We start from the raw sequence: 19,669 nt of genomic DNA on the forward strand, positions 1-19,669 counted from the left end.
AACTAGTAAAGTAATCTCATTAAAATTTACTGAAGTAACTAGTTACATTTTTTGAGTAACTACCCCAACACTGGGTACAATAATGCTATGGGGCTGGTATGAAATTATTAACAGGGCTGAATTTTAGTCCCAGTCCGGCCCTGGATGTAGGTCTGTATGAAGCCCCATGTGCCAAGAAACATGAACTCTGTATAGTGGAAGTGCCTGACAACTGCACAGCAGATCTCCCGCACATGGCGGGCGGAACCCTCCTCCCCGCGGAACTATATGCGGCGCTCCCGGCAGCGGAGGAAGGTTTAGCATGGTGCACCGTCCGGAGTGTGGCTGGAAGATGGAGTCGCGGTGTAAAGTGGAGCATGAGATGAGTTTGGCTGCTCTACGCCGCTCGGACCCATACATCAGCGGCATTGTGGATGTCACCGGACAGGTGGCCCTGTACAGCTTCAGTGCTAAGGCCAATGAGTGGGTGAGTGAGCCCGGAGAGAGGAGGAGCCAGGAGGTCTCCTGTGCTAGATATGTATACATAGGGGACACCCTGGATAATCGGGACAATATCTGTATTGGTGAGCTGTGTGTAGCTGTGCTCTACTCATGGCCTTGTAGTTACAAAGAGAAGCTGTCACCCCTGTACTGCAGGCCATAACACAGGAACATCACTTACAGGCTTCCTTTCCAATCTGTGCCTCAGAACTTATTAGATGTGATTTCTCCATGAAGAGTCTATTCCTCAGCACAGCCCCCCTCCCTTGTCTGTCACAGCCCTCCCCTCCTCCGACAGTGCCTATCACCTGGGGGTCACATTGTTGCCTGCACACGTCTCGGGGTAGAGCAGCCCCTTCATTTCAAACAGAAGAAGACCCCAAAGCTTTTTGGAAATTGCCCTGAATCACATGGTGGTCCGGCACTGTGCGGAGATCGCCCTGCGATTGAACATTGGTGATAATAACAAACATATTATACTTACCTGCTCTGTGCGGTTGGTTTTGCACCGAGCTGCCCGGATCCTCCTCTTCTGGTCCCTCCCTGCTGTTGAGTGCCCCCAAAGTAAGCAGCTTGATATGGGGGCACCCGAATTGCTGCTCTGTGTGTCCATTCAGACACGGAGGTTCGGTTAGGCCCCATCTCTCTCTCCCCTCATTGGCTCACTGGGTTTAATTGACAGCAGCCAGTGTCGTGTCGGATAATGCCTTCCGTCGGATAGTGCATCCGACGGACTGACGTCACTCCAGCTGACTGCTCCGATCAGCGGTGCTGGCGGTGACGACACTGACATGCGCAGTTTGTCGGATGCACTATCCGACGGTAGATGGAGGAGGGGAGAGAATCTATTGTCAGATTCTGCCTTGCTCTCTGCACATCTATCGGGACGGATCGGATTACAGTGCAGTGTATTTGTATGTGAGAAATGGCGGGAATATTGTCTGATAGAGAACACAAACACAGCTCTTGACAATATTCCCGCCATTTCACACATAAGAATACACTGCACTGTAATCCGATCCGTCCCGATAGATTTGCAGAGAGCGAGGCAGAATCTGACAATAGATTCTCTCCCCTCCTCCTCTCTCTATGAGCGCGCATGCGCAGATCGCAACGATTCTTCCCGCAGCCTTCCGTCGAAGAGTGCATCCGACGGACTGCGCATGCACAATAATGATGTCAACCCTAGCTGCAGAGCAGTCAGCTGGGGTGACGTCATTTACCGCGCACGCGCAGTCCGTGAGATGCACTATCCGACGGAAGCCATTATCCGACGTGACACTGGAGCCAGTGGTGCTGCTGCGTCTCAGCCAATGAGGAGGGAGAGTCTCGGACAGCCGAATCTCTCGTGCATATCACTGGATTGTGATGGCGCTCAGGTAAGTATTAGGGGGGCTGCTGGATACAGAAGGTTTTGTTATCTTCATGCATTGAATCTATTTAATATAAAAAAAACCTTCTGCCTTTAGAACTACTTTAAGACCGGAAGGATTTGCCCCCTTAATGACCAGGCCCTATTTTGCGATTCGGCACTGCGTTATTTTAATGGACAATAGCGCTTTCGTGCGACGCTGTACCCAAATAAAATTGACGTCCTTTTTTTTTTTCCCCCAAATAGCGCTTTCTTTTTGTGGTATTTGATCACCTGTGCGATTTTTATTTTTTGCGCTATAAACAAAAAAAGAACGACAATTTAAAAAAAAAAAAAAGAAACAATGGTTTTCAAATTCTTCTATACGACATTTCAAAAAAAAATGTAAAATCTATTTTGTTTTCTGCTACATATTTTTGGTAAAAAAAATAACAATAAACGTATTTTGATTGGTTTGCGCAAAAGTTATCGCGTCTACTAACTACGGGAAAGATTTGTCATTTTTTTATTTTTTTATTTTACTAGTAATGGCGGTGATCTGCGATTTCTTTGTGGGACTGCGGCATTGCGGCGGACAGATCGGACCTTTAACTGACATTTTTGACACTTGGGGGTCCCAGTGACATTACTACAGTAATCTGTGCTAAAAATATGCACTGTTACTGTAATAATGACACTGGCAGGGAAGGGGTTAACAGTATAGGTGACCCTAGGGGAGTGATTCTAACTGTGGGGGGCGTGGCTTCTGAGGTGACCATAGACATGTGATCCTATATAGAAGGATCACATGAGCTCTGTGATCGTTTCAGGGAGAAAGGCGGTGGCCTGTGTTTACAACAGCTGACCGTTTTTCTCCCTCAGCGGGGAGCAATCAGGGGTGTCAGGCGGCAATCGGAAGCCGTCTGAAACAAGCATCAGCTTCCCCGCTGAGAATTGGGGGCGGGAGCGCGGTGGCGCGCTCGCCCCCTAGCTGCCACCGGGCGACCAATGTAACGATATGTGGTTTTTCCTGTAGGAGCCACTCTGCTGTTGTATATATAAAGTAAGCGGTCGGCAAGTGGTTAAATGGCACCCCATGCATCTAACACTCAGTCGCTGAGAATACCATTTACTTTAGTCGCTGAGGATTGGTGTCTGAGTGTTGGCAGCAATCCTATTCATTAGATGTTATTTTATTTTTCTGTTTTTTTTTGCCTTTACATATACTGAGAGTCTTCCATATCTACCTCATGCATCTGCTACAGTGCAGCGCCTAACTCTTTGGGTCAGGAAGACATGGGTTTCCTCACCCCCCAGAGATGTGATCCTAGGCTTGCTGTCTGCGCTGGCCCATCTCCTCCTCCTCTCATCTTTATATAAGAGCTGGGCCAAAAGCTAGAGGAAAACTATGGAGTGTGACATGAGTCTGCTGACATCACATCCAAGATGGCGGACCATACGTGGATCGAAAATCAGCTGGTTCAGCAAGGACTGGCGAAATTATGATCCATGTACAGACATGGTTGTAATGAAATCGTTCTATATTTTGACTTGTGTACAACCTGCCTGCCGGGTTTTTACTAAACCATCCGTATCACTGACTATATCCAGCAACTCTGATCACTGTATTCTGACTGAGGGGAAGGCTCACGGCTGTCAGAATACAATACAGCAGTGGTAGGGATTCCCCCTTGATTGTGTGGATGGGGGAATCCGCTCTTTTCTTTTTTTCTTTTTAAGCCACTGGTTAAAAAAAAAAGAATAATGGATGGCCTGCCTCAGGGCTTTGGATGTCTGCACAAGGGAGAATTTAAAGCCTGGTAGACACCATCAGATTTTTTTCATTCAACGTGGCAGGTTGAATGTAAAAAAACAGACAGCTCGGTTGGAGCCGCTATACTAACAATCCAAACTTAGTACAGTGAGTATCCCCTACTGAGCTATTGTGGTCTGACTGGAGGTCGCTCATCCCCCCCCCCCCCCCCAGCCAGCGCTCTCAGCCAATGGACACTTAAGCCCCGTACACACGCTACGAATTTCCGCTGACCGCTCGTCCATTTTTTGTGGCATGCTAGTCTGATGTGGAAAGTGAAGAGGTTTTTTTCATACAAATTTTCCCGTACGACAGAATTCTACTTCAGAAGTGATGTCATGTGTTGGATTGCTTTGTATGTGTTCTTTCATCTCTGAGCATGCCCAGTCTTGCTCTTAAGATTTTTTTTTCCGTTGAAATCTGTACTAATGAGACGTAAATCGGACGTTGTATTACGGACAACAAAAATTTTATAGCCGGCACATCAGGATTTTGTCAGCTGAAAAGTCGGAAGTTGGCTGTCGAAAGCACCATACTAACAATCCGAAAATCGGCAGATCGGTCGTCGGACAAATTTTCCCTTCAGATTTTCTTATCGTGTGTACGGGCCTTAATGCCTCGTACACACGTACCGATCGTCGGCCGAACGATCGGCCGTCCTTTTGTCCAGGGCTGTCGTGTCTGTTGAAAACTGCAAAAGACTGCACACGAATGTTGTCGGCCAACAACAGCCGACTGCAGAAGTGATGTCATGTGATGGTTAACTTTCCTTGTCTTTTTTCTTCTCTGAGCATGCCCAGTCTTGCAAATCTGCTGATTGTCAGCCGAATTCTGTACTGACTGGCGAACAATCGGCCGTTCTGGTGTTGGCCAACAAAAATTTTAATGCCTACACGACGGATTCTTTTCGGCCGAAAGTGCGATGTCGGCAGCATCATATTAACAAGCCTACAATCGGCCGATCGGTCGTCGGCCGAATATTTACGGCTGACAATCGGTATGTGTGTACGGGGCTTAAGGCTTACATATAGGAGCTTTTACAGGCGGAACCCAAACACCGATAAAACTGTCAGAAGCCCAAGAGTCAATAGGATGACTCGGCCCACGTGCTCCACATACAACTCAAGTATCCCCTTTAGGTGGACCTGTCCAATCAGCAGACAAATGTTGTTTGGGAGATTCACAGTTCAGTGTGTGTCTGAAGGGGAGTTGTAGTTTAGAAAACAGAAGCAGGTAAGTGTTACAAAAATTCAAACCTGCAGAACAGTGGAGGACCATTGAAGAGACCCAAATATTAACTTGATCTCTAATATAATGTGTTAACTAGGCCTAGGTCATGATCACATAATCTATGTGTAGTTAACATTTTCATCAGCCCTTACCGCCCCTCCCTAAAAGCAATCCACAGTGGTTAAATTCAGAGCGCAGTTGACAGGCAGCTGGGAGGTGATTTGTCACCGCAGCAACCTGTTTTAATCCTTAAAGAAGATTTCTAGGTATGGCTCTTTTTACATAGTTACATTGATTACAACTTGGACCAATGTAAATATATATATACCATACCTGTGGGATCCCCTTTGATGCCGGAAATCACTGTAGTGACCACCCTACTCCACTTCTTTACTAGCTTCCAGGTCCCATGCTGAGCAGCTGCCCTGCTGCTTAGTGAATGCAGGAGATTGGCGCTCGACACAGGCATCATTCAGAGATTGCTCTGTATTTCCTTAACCGTTTGCCGACCGCCCCATGCAGATATACTGTGACAGGGCGGCTCAGCTGCGCATAATCGCGTAGATCTACATGATTATGCGCACTCAGTTCTAGCGGCGTGCACTGTCTAATCACAGCGGGAGCCAGACCGGGCTCGGTCCCCGCCGGCTAGAATGACAGAAGAGCCGCCTGCTTATGTAAACAAAGCAGGTGGGTCTTCTGTCAGAGAGGCGGGGAAAGATTGTGTGATTTAGCTAAGCTGAATCACTGATCTGTCTCTGCCCAACCCATCCCCCCACACAGTTTGTAAACACAAAAAGGAACACATTTAACCCTTGATCACCCCCAGTGTTAACACCTTCCCTGCCAGGGTCATTATTACAGTAACAGTGCATATTATTTAGTACTGATTACTGTATTAATGTCACTGGTCCCCAAAAAATGTAAAAAAATGTCAGGGGTGTGATCTGTCCACCGCAATGTCGCAGTCCCGATAAAAATCACTGATCGCCGCTATTACTAATAACATAAATAAATATAAAGTCCATAAATCTATCCCGAAGTTTGTAGATGTTATAACTTTTGGACAAACAAATTAATATACGCTTTTTGGGATTTTTTTTTACCAAAAATATGTAGCAGAATACAAATCGGTCTAAACTGATAAAAAAAAAAAAAAAAAAAAAAAAATTAGATTTTTTTTTTTTTTTTTTAATTTATTGCGAATGTTTTATAGCAGAAAGTAAAAAATTGTGTTTTTTTTTTTTTATTTTTTTTCAAAATTGTGGCTTTTATTTTGTTTATAGCGCAAAGTCTAAAAACAGCAGAGGTGATCAAATACCACCAAAAGAAAGCTCTATTTGTGGGGAAAAAAGGGCATCAACTGTATTTGGGTACAGCGTCGCACGACAGTGCAATTGTCAGTTAAAGAAACGCAGTGCCGAATTGCAAAAAATGGCCTGGTGGCTAAGGGGGGTAAAACCTTCCAGAGCTCAAGTGGTTAATAAATGCAAATCATTCCCTGGTTGGACGAGGTGGTGTGGTGATGCCAGGCTCTTCACCTTGTCCACAAAGAATGCTTTTCATAATTGCGAAATTGCTAAACATATGGAGGTATCATTTTTGCCACAAAGAATGACAGCTGTGCTGTATATACAGGTTCACCCTTGCATTTGCAGCTGAATGGACGTGGCAAAACTGCAGCTCAATCACCTATTTTTATCACCCCTGACCACAAGTGCAAACAAGCCCTTAGGGGCATGGAGACCCTATAAAATTAACTTTAGGGAAGGGGCTGTTGGATTTGTGAAAACATTTTGTTATTACCATGCAGATACAAAAGCTACTTCAGAGTTCTCCTTTTAAGACACATTTTTTACATCTTTTAAATGGAATCTTCTGTTTATGCGTCTGATAATAGCAGGTGTCCCGCTATTTCCAAAGTCTGCCTAGGATGGCGCTTGCAGATAGCATGGAACTAAATTATCTGAAGCTTAGCAGCTTGTACTTCTGGGGTACTAAAGCTGGGACTACTCCAGCAAAAAATTGTTTTTTTTTTTTTTTTTGTTCTGTGGGGGAGCAGAAACAGGAAAAAAAACATTTTCAGCAGTTTTAACCCCTCCCCACAAAAAGATGTGTTTGTATCCCTCTTGCAGAGATTTTCTATTCTTTCCTGAGCCAACAGGGAGTGAGGGGAATCTTTCCAACTGGGAATCTGACATCAGTAAATATCTGCTAGAGGTAATAACTAGGGCTGCACGATATTGGGGAAAAAAGTAAATTGCGATATTTGGTTTTCAACAATATATATATCGCAATATTTCTCTGGGTGGAATGCAGAAGACACTGACAGTGTGGATTAGGCAGAGTCGGGACTCACAGTGGTAATGGGAGGTAGAAGAAGTTAGAACACAGCCTGACATGAGTGGAGCAGCCACAGCTCCTCACTGTTGTCCTGTCTGGAGCTCAGGATCAGATGCTGACCAGTCAGGCACAGGGTCCTGCCCACTGGCGGGTGAAAGGGTCGGTACAGGACCACCTTGTCCACCCGGGGGGTTTTGATCAGCTCTGCGAACTCCATAGCGGACACCAGAGGATCCCCGTCACCGTCCTCTCATCACCGGTACTACACCTGACACTGCGCTCCCCCTCCCTCACCGGAGACGAGTTTCCCTTTGCTTTCGGCCGAGATGCCAGCTCTGCCTCTAGTCTCCAGCCAACCATTACTCCGCCCATTGTCTCTCCATTGACTCTATTTACAACACATTACAGCCTGATCCCGCCCCCGTGTGCGCCCCCGATGCAGCCAGGAGAGACAATGGGCGGAGCAGGGCGGAGTAATGGTCGGCTGGAGACTAGAGGCAGAGCTGGGAGCTGGAGGGGCGGAGTTCCGATCACAGCCGAAAGCAAGGGGAAACTCGTTTGTGTCGGCTGCCTGCACAATATTGTGTCTTCGGCGATATGAATACCTCCCACGCCCGCAGAACGATAGTCAATATCACATCGACTATCGTTCAGCCCTAGTTGTAACCCTTCCTAGCTCTATCTAAAATAAAATGTTTTGGTTGGAGTTGGGCTTTAAGGCCCAATGCAGACTGGGTGATTAGCTCTGGTGCCTGGGGCTCTGGCGTTTAGCTGCAGATGGAGGGCACAGGTTCACCATCCAACCACACTGCTGGCAGCTTGTCAAACTGAGAGGCTGAAAGGCACACCTAGCAGTATGAACATTTAGTGCAGTTTGTGCCCATGGATGAATGCTTGGTACTTATGCAGTTTCTACAACAGAGTAGCATTGAGTGGCACAGGTGGCCGAGGAGGTAAGTATTCATTCTTTCTTTTTTACAAGAATGTGCTTTGATTAAACGGTTTTGTTATATGACAATGTCTTTTTAGGTCCACAGGCTAAGATTAACGTAATATATTTTCTTTTTAACAGGAGAAGACTGACATAGAAGGGACCTTATTTGTGTATACAAGGTACGCATGATTGCATGGAAAGTTGATTCTAAAAATGTGGAATGGCATTTTTTTTTAATTCTGAATGGTTTGCATTCTGACAAACCATTGGGGTCTGCACTAGTGGCTTTCAGAATACCATTGTTCAGCCAACATTCCTTGATCAAAGAATGTCGGGTGGGAGAGGGCTGACGGGGGCACTCAGCGAATGTCAGCTGGTTCTTCAGGAACTAGCCGTAATTCGCTCCACGTCTGACCAGCTTTACCCTACAGAAGACTGATGAAAGCTTAGGCTAGGACTACACTGGTGATTGAATGTTTGTTATTGAGATTTAAAGCCCATTTGAAGTGCATCGTAATAGATATAGATCTTCAGATACACATTGTATTAAACTATAGGTGTACTTTCCCACAAAATGTACTTTTTTGCCCTCCCAACTTACAGTAATCCTCCCTTTTCCCATTTGTTTTCTTAACTCCATTCCACAGGTTCAGTTTGTTGCAATTTTTGGAGCCCACAGCTATTATGTTCTATCACCTGCACATTTGTACCCCATAGACTTCCATGTGGACATCTCCTGAGGCAGGGACTCCTATAGAAGTCTGTAGGGATCAACTGTGCAGGTGTAGCCTCCAGTTGAAATGTTATTTTAGCTGCCTAAAGCGGGTCACACATGGTTCCAATCAGCAGCAATCGGCCGAGATTCGAACTGTTAATGGGCAGGCTAAATGTACCAAGTTTATTGATCAGCTTGGGTACAACCTCCTGTGATTATCGTGACCCGTTGTTGCAGGAAAGAAATTTGCATAAGCTATGTATGGCTGACACTACGGTGGCTGAGGTAGTGGAATGCTGGTAAAAATGCATCTGGGGAAAGGTGGGTTACTATAGGGTGTGTAATCATAAAGGATAAGTGAATTTTAGGGATGGTGGAAAGGGCGTATAGCGTAAACTCCAGTTCATTTCCCTGCCCAGTTGTATACAACTGCCTATAGAAGGTAATGGCAATACGCAACTGCAGTGCTTCTGGAAAGTATCCACAGCGCTTCACTTTTTCCACATTTTATGTTACAGCCTTATTCCAAAATGGAATAAATTCAATGCCAATGTGAAAGTTTGTTTGAAATCTTTGCAAATTAAAAATAAATAAGGAAAAAATCGCATGAACATAAGTATTTGTTCAATACTTTGTTGAAGCAGCTTTGGCACCAATTACAGCCTCAAGTCTTTTTGAGTATAATGCTGCAAGCTTGGCACACCTATTTTTGGGCAGTTTCTCCCATTCTTTGCAGGATCTCTCAAGGTTGGAGCGTCGGTGCACAGCCATTTTCAGATCTCCAGATATGTTTAATCAGGTTCAAGTCTGGGCTTTGGCTGGGCCACTCAAGGACATTCACAGAGTTGTCCTGTAGCTACTGCTTTATTATCTTGGCTGTGTACTTAGGGTCGTTGTCCTGTTGAAAGATGAACCTTACACCATTCTGAGGTCCAGAGTCCTCTGGAGTAGGTTTTCATCAAGGATATCTCTATACATTGCTGCATTCATCTTTCCCACGGTCCTGACTAGTCTCCCAGTTCCTGCCACTGAAAAACATCCCCAATGCCTAATGTTGCCACCACCATGCTTCACTGCAGGGATGGTATTGGCCAGGTGATGAGCGGTGCCTGGTTTCCTCCAGACATGATGCTTCCTATTCAAGCCAAAGCGTTCAATCTCTGTTTCATCAGACCAGAGGATTTTGTTTCTCATGGTCTGAGAGTCTTTAAGGTGCCTTTTTGGAAAGCTCCAGATGGACTGTCATGTGCTTTTTATTGGGTAGTTTCTTCTGTCTGTCCTCTCTACCATACAGGCCTGATTGATGGAGTGCTGCAGAGATGGTTGTCCTTCTGAAAGGTTCTCCTCTCTCCACAGAGAAACACTGGAGCTCTGTCCGAGTGACCATCAAGTTCTTGGTCACCTCTCTGACTAAGGCCCTTTTCCTCCGATCGCTCAGTTTGGCTGGGCGGCTGGCTTTAGGAAAAGTCCTGGTAGTTCCGAACTTCTTCAATTTACGGCTGATGGAGGCCATTGTGCTCACCGGGACCTTCAATGCTGCAGATGTTTTTCTGTACCCTTCACCAGATCTGTGCCTCAATACAATCCTGTCTCGGAGGTCTACAGACAATTCCTTGGACTTCATGGCTTGGTTTGTGCACTGACATGCACTGTTAATTGTGGGACCTTTCCAAAAAATGTCCAATTGACTGAATTTACCACAGGTGGACTCCGGTCAAGTTGTAGAAACATCTAAGGATGATCAGAGAAAACAGGATGCACCTGAGCTCAATTTTGAGTGTCATGGCAAAGGCTGTGAATACTTATGTACATGTGATTTTTTTTATTTTTTTTGTATTTTAATACATTTTTAAAGATTTCAAACCAACTTCTATCACATTGTCGTTATGGGGTATTGTTTGTAGAATGTTGATGTTTGTAGGCTCTAAGACCTTTTGTTGCCCCATGCTGGCAGCTTGGGTCTAAAAGCTCCCATGTTGATTTTTAGAATTGTTCTTTTTACAAGCAGCTATAGAAAATGGCCAGTTCCATTTAATCCTATTTCTACTTTTTTAGGTCAGCATCTCCGCACCATGGCTTTACCATAATGAACCGCCTTAACATGCACAATTTGGTGGAACCTGTCAACAAAGATCTAGAATTTCAGCTTCATGAACCTTTCTTGCTGTACCGGAACTCAAGTTGTGAGTGCTGCTAATTATGTAACGAGTGTGTATTTAGGAAAAGGGGTCTGTTTAAATTTCTGCATTTGCATTTTGATTCTGTACATGGTGAGAAAGTTATGTATTCCCATGCACTGGGAGATGTCTGGTCCATGCTTACAGTTAGGGAGAGGACTGAGACCTTTGGAAACCAAGCAAAAGTCAGCAAGCCTCCTGATAACTTAGTTGAAAGTAGTAGAGTCCATAGTTTTTATTTTTTTATTTTCAGTATTGGCCTGGCTGCACCCCCCTTCATTTATTGTTGGTACACCATATTGCTTATTATGGGATGCTTAAAAGAGAAGAATGGCCAAAGCTTGTTTGTTCATACGTCTCTTGTGGGTCACAGGAGTGCAAAAGTAAGTGCACTAAAGTGTTATAAAGTCCGCTGTAGGCTGATGTCAAAGAGCCGCTTCAGTCTCTGGATGTATCCCGACAATAATAATACTACTACTTGGCTTGCTTTATTACTTTCTGAGGCTTTGTCCTGAAACAAGTAAGCAGGTCAGAAATCAAAGTTACAACTCCCAATCTGCAGACTGTTTCCAAGTCATTGACTCAAGGAACACTGACGCCATTAAAGGATAGTTCACTTCATAAAAAATGCAAATTTTTTTGCAGAAAAAATATGCATTTACATATTTTTAGGAGCCTGTAAAGCATTGCACCAGCGATTCGCTGATGCTTTGCAGGTCTCCTGGAGAATGTCTGTGTGAGTTATCTGCCTGTACATTGTAAGGGCAGGCAGTTTCACACTGACAGGAAGACGCGATGAACTACCATGACTCTCCACAGCGCCGTGGTATTTCATTGAGAACTACAAGCCGCTATGGATGTTGGGACTTGTAGTTCATTTACAGAAATCTGTAAATGACGCGGCCGTGTGGGCAGAGCCCCTCGCAACCACGCTGTTTTCAAAAAGTGATGGCTTGTATTTGGATCTTCTAATACTGCTGTCACAGGGAGAGAGGGCAGCGGGGAGTGGCTGCAGGAGTGGGAACATGTTACATGTTCCACCCTAAAAACAGGTGAAACATGTAACATGTTCCCACAAGTGAACTTATCCATTAAATCATTATGAAGGCCAGAGAATTAGCATCTTAGAAGGTGGTTACCTCTTTCTTCCTATGTGCCTATATATTTTTAAGGCCCGGTCATCTGCTGTGTGGTCTAAACACAAGCCTGCTTTTCATTATCTCATGTATTTTTGGTAAATAAAGGAATTTGCTGAGAGGAGGTCATAGAAGACAACATTTGGCCCTCATTATGGGCTTGTCAACTGAAAAATATTTCATATTTTTTGTTGGTAGATGCTAACTCCCTTCTTTCGTATATACAGTTAATCTGGGGACTCTTTTGGTGTGATCTGCACGCAAGTGTCCTGGTCTGCCATCTGTTGTATCAACTATGAGGGGGGTGTCCCTTTTTTCTTGTTGGATTTTTAATTTTTGGAGAGAGTGCAACATTGGATGAGTCAGGAATTATCACAAGTAGAGGTCACTGTTGAGGTATCCATGAAACATAAGAGGCCATAAACTTTTTTTTTTTCCCCAACATGCTGCACCTATAACTTAAATATCACTTTGGGACGAAAGGTAGTCTGAGCAGGAAGCCAAGCCCACCAAACAGAAAGCAGTTTAGTTCTGCTTTAACCACAGTTAAATATTTCGACAGCAAGGAGATTTATTAAAACTCAAAGCTGCAATCCATGTTCAATGCCGCCAGCAAACCCGTGCATGTAGGGGTACTTGACGTATTCCTTATGGCCATGCACATAGGTCATAACGCCACTCTGTTCTGTCACTCACCATGTTAACCTAGGCTTTTGCTTTCTCTAACCTATCACATTAAAAATCCAACAAGGAAAGTGACACCACCCTATCCCAGTGGCCACAGCAGGTGGCAGATCAAGGAACTCAAGTGCAGAAAAATTGAGCTGCATTTTAAATACACTGCTCAAAAAAAAAAAAAAGGAGCACTTTGAAAACACATCAGATCTCAATGGGGAAAAAAACACTGGATATCTATACTGATATGGACTGGGTAAGGTGTTGGGAACAAAAAGATGCCACAACGTTTGATGGAAACAAAAATTATCAACCTACAGTGGGCTAAATTTAAAGATCAGAGTGAAAAAATTAGGCATTAGTCTAGTCCATTTTGCTGATATTTCATTGCAGCAACTCAAAATGGTACTCTGTAGTCTGTATGCCCCCCCAAGTGCTTGTATGCATGCCTGACAATGTTGGTACATGCTCCTAATGAGACGATGGATGGTGTCCTGGTGGTGGCCGGGTTTTGTCGTGTATCGGGAGAAACCCAGGACCCACTGAACCAACGTAGAGTCTGACAATGGGTCCAAGGATTTCATCCTGATGCCTAATGGCAGTCAGGGTGCCATTGTCTAGTCCAGGGGTCTTCAAACTATGGCCCCCCAGATGTTCAGGAACTATAATTCCCATCATGCCTAGTCATGTCTGTGAATGTCAGAGTTTTACAATGCCTCATGGGACGTGTACAGTAGTTCCGCAACAGCAGGAGGGCCGTAGTTTGAGAATCCGTGGTATAGTCTGTAGAGGTGTGTGCATTCCTCCATGGATTTGCCTCCTCAGACCATCACTGACCCACCACCAAACCTGTCATGTGAACGATGTTACAGGCAGCATATCATTCTCCTTAGCTTCTCCAGACCCTTTAACGTCTGTCACGTGTGCTCAGGGTGAACCTGCTCATCTGTGAAAAGCACAGGGCGCCAGTGGCAGGCCTGCCAATTCTGGTGTTCAATGGCAAATGCCAGTCGAGCTGCATGGTGCCGGGCAGCGATTTAACAGATCGCCTCACCTGTAGATATGACAGGTTTGAACGCGTACTATACTTCTGTTGTATGCCTCAAAAGAAAAAAAAACATAAGCTGTAGCATGAGAACATGAAATTGAATAAAACTGAATCCCTAAAGTATAAGCTTTTGCAGGTAGAATTTCAAGGTTAGATAGTGCTCAACAGACTCTTACTATACAAGTCAACTTCATTTGTTAAAAACAGAAACAATAAGCTTTTTACGCATTTTGAACAATAGAGCTCTTACTCTTTGGACTTTGATTTGGAACATACTGTTTGAAGTGCATGGTGTCCTTTCCTTGCTCTAAATAAAGAAGTTTATTTTTTTTTAATTAAAGCTGTATGAGATCCACTGATCGCTGCTACAGAGTACAAGATATTCGCTCCACGGACACAGATTTTGTTGGCTTTCAGGGTTGACCGATGGATTTTTCACGCCTGCTGAGCTGTTTTAATTACTCTGTGCTAATAATTCATGCTTACCTACAATCATCAGTGAGGAAGAGGAATGTAGATGAAAGCTAGCTCAGCATCTCAATCAGTTGTCATGATAACTGCTTGTCATAAAATTGCGGCTGCTTTTTATTGTTCATCCTTAAGCCTAGTACATACGATATAAATAAAATGCATTATAGGTTTATATCCTAGCAAAATAATAAAGCAAGAAAATATGTGTAAAAATGCATTCCATTCTCTTTAAACTCCCATAGCAGACCTAGATTTTTTTTTTTTCCTGCTAAACAAATTTTTCTACAATTTTTCTGTTAGTTTCTAGTTTGTTATTGTGTACTTTTTGTGCTTTAGGAACATTGAATTGCATCGTCGCCTTGACTAATGAGCTCCATAATGGAAACTGACATACCACTATTACTTTTTACGTGTGTATTGTTTATACCTTAATTACATCAGCTGCACGGTGATAGATATGAAAACAAAATGAGCAACGTTTAAAAGCTTGATCTCCTGCAGTGCTGTAGGGACATGCTTTGCTTGTGATGTACAATTTCTTAAAGCTGAATTCCAAGCAGAAAAAAAAAAACAGAGAATAATGTAGCTGTGTGTGTGTGTGTATATGTATGTATAATATATATATATATGTATGTACAGTGGGTACGGAAAGTATTCAGACCCCCTTAAATTTTTCACTCTTTGTTATATTGCAGCCATTTGCTAAAATCATTTAAGTTCATTCTTCTTCCTCATGAATGTACACATAGCATCCCATACTGACAGAAAAACACAGAATTGTTGACATTGTTGCAGATTTATTAAAAAAGAAAAACTGAAATATCACATGGTCCTAAGTATTCAGACCCTTTGCTGTGACACTCATATATTTAACTCAGGTGCTTTCCATTTCTTCTGATCATCCTTGAGATGGTTCTACACCTTCATTTGAGTCCAGCTGTGTTTGATTATACTGATTGGACTTGATTAGGAAAGCCACACACCTGTCTATATAAGACCTTCCAGATCACAATGCATGTCAGAGCAAATGAGAATCATGAGGTCAAAGGAACTGCCTGAAGAGCTCAGAGACAGAATTGTGGCAAGGCACAGATCTGGCCAAGGTTACAAAAAGATTTCTGCTGCACTTAAGGTTCCTAAGAGCACAGTGGCCTCCATAATCCTCAAATGGAAGACGTTTGGGACGACCAGAACCCTTCCTAGAGCTGGCCGTCTGGCCAAACTGAGCTATCGGGGGAGAAGAGCCTTGGTGAGAGAGGTAAAGAAGAACCCAAAGATCACTGTGGCTGAGCTCCAGAGATGCAGTCAGGAGATGGGAGAAAGTTGTAGAAAGTCAACCATCACTGCAGCCCTCCACCAGTCGGGGCTTTATGGCAGAGTGGCACGACGGAAGCCTCTCCTCAGTGTAAGACACATGAAAGCCCGCATGGAGTTTGCTAAAAAACACCTGAAGGGCTCCAAGATGGTGAGAAATAAGATTCTCTGGTCTGATGAGACCAAAATAGAACTTTTTGGCCTTAATTCTAAGCGGTATGTGTGGAGAAAACCAGGCACTGCTCATCACCTGTCCAATACAGTCCCAACAGTGAAGCATGGTGGTGGCAGCATCATGATGTGGGGGTGTTTTTCAGCTGCAGGGACAGGACGACTGGTTGCAATCGAGGGAAAGATGAATGCGGCCAAGTACAGGGATATCCTGGACAAAAACCTTCTCCAGAGTGCTCTGGACCTCAGACTGGGCCGAAGGTTTACCTTCCAACAAGACAATGACCCTAAGCACACAGCTAAAATAACGAAGGAGTGGCTTCACAACAACTCCGTGACTGTTCTTGAATGGCCCAGCCAGAGCCCTGACTTAAACCCAATTGAGCATCTCTGGAGAGATCTAAAAATGGCTGTCCACCAACGTTTACCATCCAACCTGACAGAACTGGAGAGGATCTGCAAGGAGGAATGGCAGAGGATCCCCAAATCCAGGTGTGAAAGACTTGTTGCATCTTTCCCAAAAAGACTCCTGGCTGTATTAGATCAAAAGGGGGCTTCTACTAAATACTGAGCAAAGGGTCTGAATACTTAGGACCATGTGATATTTCAGTTTTTCTTTTTTAATAAATCTGCAACAATGTCAACAATTCTGTGTTTTTCTGTCAGTATGGGGTGCTATGTGTACATTCATGAGGAAGAAGAATGAACCTAAATGATTTTAGCAAATGGCTGCAATATAACAAAGAGTGAAAAATTTAAGGGGGTCTGAATACTTTCCGTACCCACTGTATGTATGTATGTGTGTGTGTGTGTGTGTGTGTGTGTGTGTGTATATGTATATTGTATTTCTTATTGAAGCTAATGTATGTACAGATTATTATTTTTTTTTTACAAGGTTCAGGCCCCTTTCACACGTCGGCGGACTCCGTTTTTCTCAGCGGGGGATAGATCCGACGACCCCCCCACTGAGCACTGCTCTGTCTCCGTGCTGTGTGCGGAGACAGAGCTGTCAGGTCCCCGCTGTTCTCTATGGGGGAATCGGATGGGAACGGACCGTCTGTCCATTCTCATCCGATCCGCTGGATGGATGGAAAATAGGGTTTCCATCCATCCAGATTTGACAGATCGGATCAGATGTCAGCAGACTTGTTTCCGCTGACATCCGATGCCCCATAAAGATGCATGGGGCATCCATTCAGATCTGCCTGAAAAACGGACAGGCGGATCTGAACGGTTCGCCTGTGGGAAAGGGGCCTTAAAGTGATTGAAAGGTCTCATGTTTTTATTTTTTTAATAACAACAAACATGTTATACCTACCTGCTCTGTTGCATTGGTTTTGCACAGAGTGGCCTGGATCCTCCTCCTCTCGGGCCACTCGTCTGTGCTTCCTGGCCCCTCCCACCTGTTGAGTGCCCCCACAGCAAGCACTCAAGCAGAGTCTCTGCTCCTGTTCATTCAGATATGGAGCCAAGGCCCGGCCCTGCCCCTCTCTCTCCTGATTGGCTGGCTGACTGACTTTGACAACAGCAGGAGCCAATCGTGCTGCTGTCTCAGCCAATGAGGAGGGGAGTCCCGGGCAGCTGAGAAACTCCTGCAACATCGTTGGATGAAGATGGGCTCAGGTAAGTATTATGGGGGTTGAGGGGGGCTGCTTCACACAGAAGGCTTTTTTATCTTAATGCATGACGTTAATAAAACCTTCAGCCTTTGAAACCACTTTGTTACTTATCTTGGCCGTTTTCAGACTTCACTAGCTCCATTCCTGTTTCAGGTCAGCCAGAGATAAAGGCAGCTAACATTTCAGAATTGGCTATAGAGTGGCAGCCTGCTCAACACAATCAAGTGTAGGGAATTTGCCAGTATACCATGGATCTTCAAATTAAGTCCAAATTATTTTTTTTATGGAAGAATGATCACAAGAACAGGAAAGTGCAATGTTTCGAAGCCATGCAGGACCCCTTCATTGGGCATCCCAGGGGCCCTGCTTGGCCCCCGAAACCTTGCACTTTCTTGTTGTTGATGTGATTTATTCTTTAATAAAAAAAACAATTAGACTTAATCTAAAGATCCGTGGTGTGCTGGAAAATATCCTATACTTTATTGCTGCCTTTACTTTCTGTCAGGAAGTGATGGGAAATCTCCTGCAAGAGGGGCAAAATAAAAAATACAGTACAGTACTTAGTATGGAGAATTGGTAGAATGGCTGACAATATTTATATAGCGAACAACAATCGTCTCAGACTATTCCCATGTGCAGGTTCCACCTCAAATAATTACAAAAAAACAATCCATCCTAAAGAGTAGCCACACTGCCACTGAACAAAATGTATATAAACATTCTCTAGAAAGGTTATTATTTATTTAAAATATGAATTCATTAGGAGTACTGGGACTGTCGGCTTCCAACATGCACTAAAAACTAAATTTTCTAGCTACTGGGTCCTTCTAGGCAAGTATAAAGGCAAATTTGTATTTATATTTTACGTTAAAAAAAAATATCCTCCTATAAAACCATAAAGTCGCTGACATATTGTACATTTAGATTCCATTCCTTAAACAACTTGCAGTATACCCATGTTATCCTGAGGGGGATCATACATACAGTATCTCACAAAAGAGAGTACACCCCTCCACATTTTTGTAAATATTTAATTATATCTTTTCATGTGACAACACTGAAGAAATGACACTTTGCTACAATGTAAAGTAGTGAGTATTGTATAAGAGTCGGTTCACACTATGGCGACACGACTTCGGGGGCGACTAGTGAAGTCGCCGTGCACCGCGTCTTCGGTGCGACTTGCACGGACTTCACATAATGGAAGTCAATGCAAGTCACACCGACTTCGGTCAAAAGTAGTGCAGGAACCTTTTTCTAAGTCCCTATTAGAATGGTTCCCATAGCACAGAAGGGAGCACGACTTGTCAGGCGACCAAGTCGCGGTCGTGTGAACCCGCAGTAACAGTGTAAATTTGCTGTCCCCTCAAAATAACTCAACACACAGCCATTAATGTCTAAACCGCTGGCAACAAAAGTGAGTACACCCCTAAGTGACAATGTCCAAATTGAGCCCAATTAGCCATTTTCCCTCCCCCGGTGTCATGTGACTCGTTAGTGTTACAAGGTCTCAGGTGTGAATGGGGAGCAGGTGTGTTACATTTGGTCACTGGAAGTTCAACATGGCACCTCATGGTAAAGAACTCCTCTGAGGATCTGAAAAAAAGAATTGTTGCTCTACATTAAGATGGCCTAGGCTATAAGAAGATTGCCAAGACCCTGAAACTGAGCTGCAGCACTGTGGCCAAGACAATACAGCGGTTTACCAGCACAGGTTCCACTCAGAACAGGCCTCGCCATGGTCGACCTAAGAAGTTGAGTTCACGTGCTCAGCGTCCTATCCAGAGGTTGTCTTTGGGAAATAGACATAGATGTTCTGCCAGCATTGTTGCAGAGGTTGAAGGGGTGGGGGTCAGCTTGTCAGTGCTCAGACCATACGCCGCACACTGCATCAAATTGGTCTGCATGGCTGTCGTCCCAGAAGGAAGCCTCTTCTAAAGGTGATGCACAAAAAAGTCCGCAAACAGTTTGCTGAAGACAAGCAGACTAAGGACATGGATTACTGGAACCATGTCCTGTGGTCTGATGAGACCAAAATAAACGTATTTTGTTCAGATAGTGTCAAGTAAGTGTGTGTGGCGGCAACCAGGTGAGGAGTACCAAGACAAGTATGTCATGGTCTGGGGCTGCATGAGAGCTGCTGGCACTGGGGGGCTATAGCTCATTTAGGGAACCGACTTAGAAAAAGGTTC

General features: G+C 44.3%; 1 protein-coding gene across 1 annotated transcript in view; it reads left to right on the plus strand.

The window, feature by feature from the left end:
* The first annotated feature begins 275 nt into the window (after positions 1 to 275).
* Positions 276 to 19,669, plus strand: part of DCP1A (decapping mRNA 1A) — a 139,475-nt gene continuing 120,081 nt past the window's right edge. The window contains exons 1-3 of the mRNA XM_082266389.1: positions 276 to 466; positions 8,290 to 8,330; positions 10,922 to 11,049. Coding sequence (XP_082122515.1) covers positions 302 to 466; positions 8,290 to 8,330; positions 10,922 to 11,049 — 334 coding nt within the window. The 5' untranslated portion in view covers positions 276 to 301. The remainder of the gene's footprint in view (positions 467 to 8,289; positions 8,331 to 10,921; positions 11,050 to 19,669) is intronic.

Source organism: Pelophylax lessonae (assembly GCF_965119305.1).
Source record: "Pelophylax lessonae genome assembly, chromosome: 8".
NCBI classification, from domain to species: Eukaryota; Metazoa; Chordata; class Amphibia; order Anura; family Ranidae; genus Pelophylax; species Pelophylax lessonae.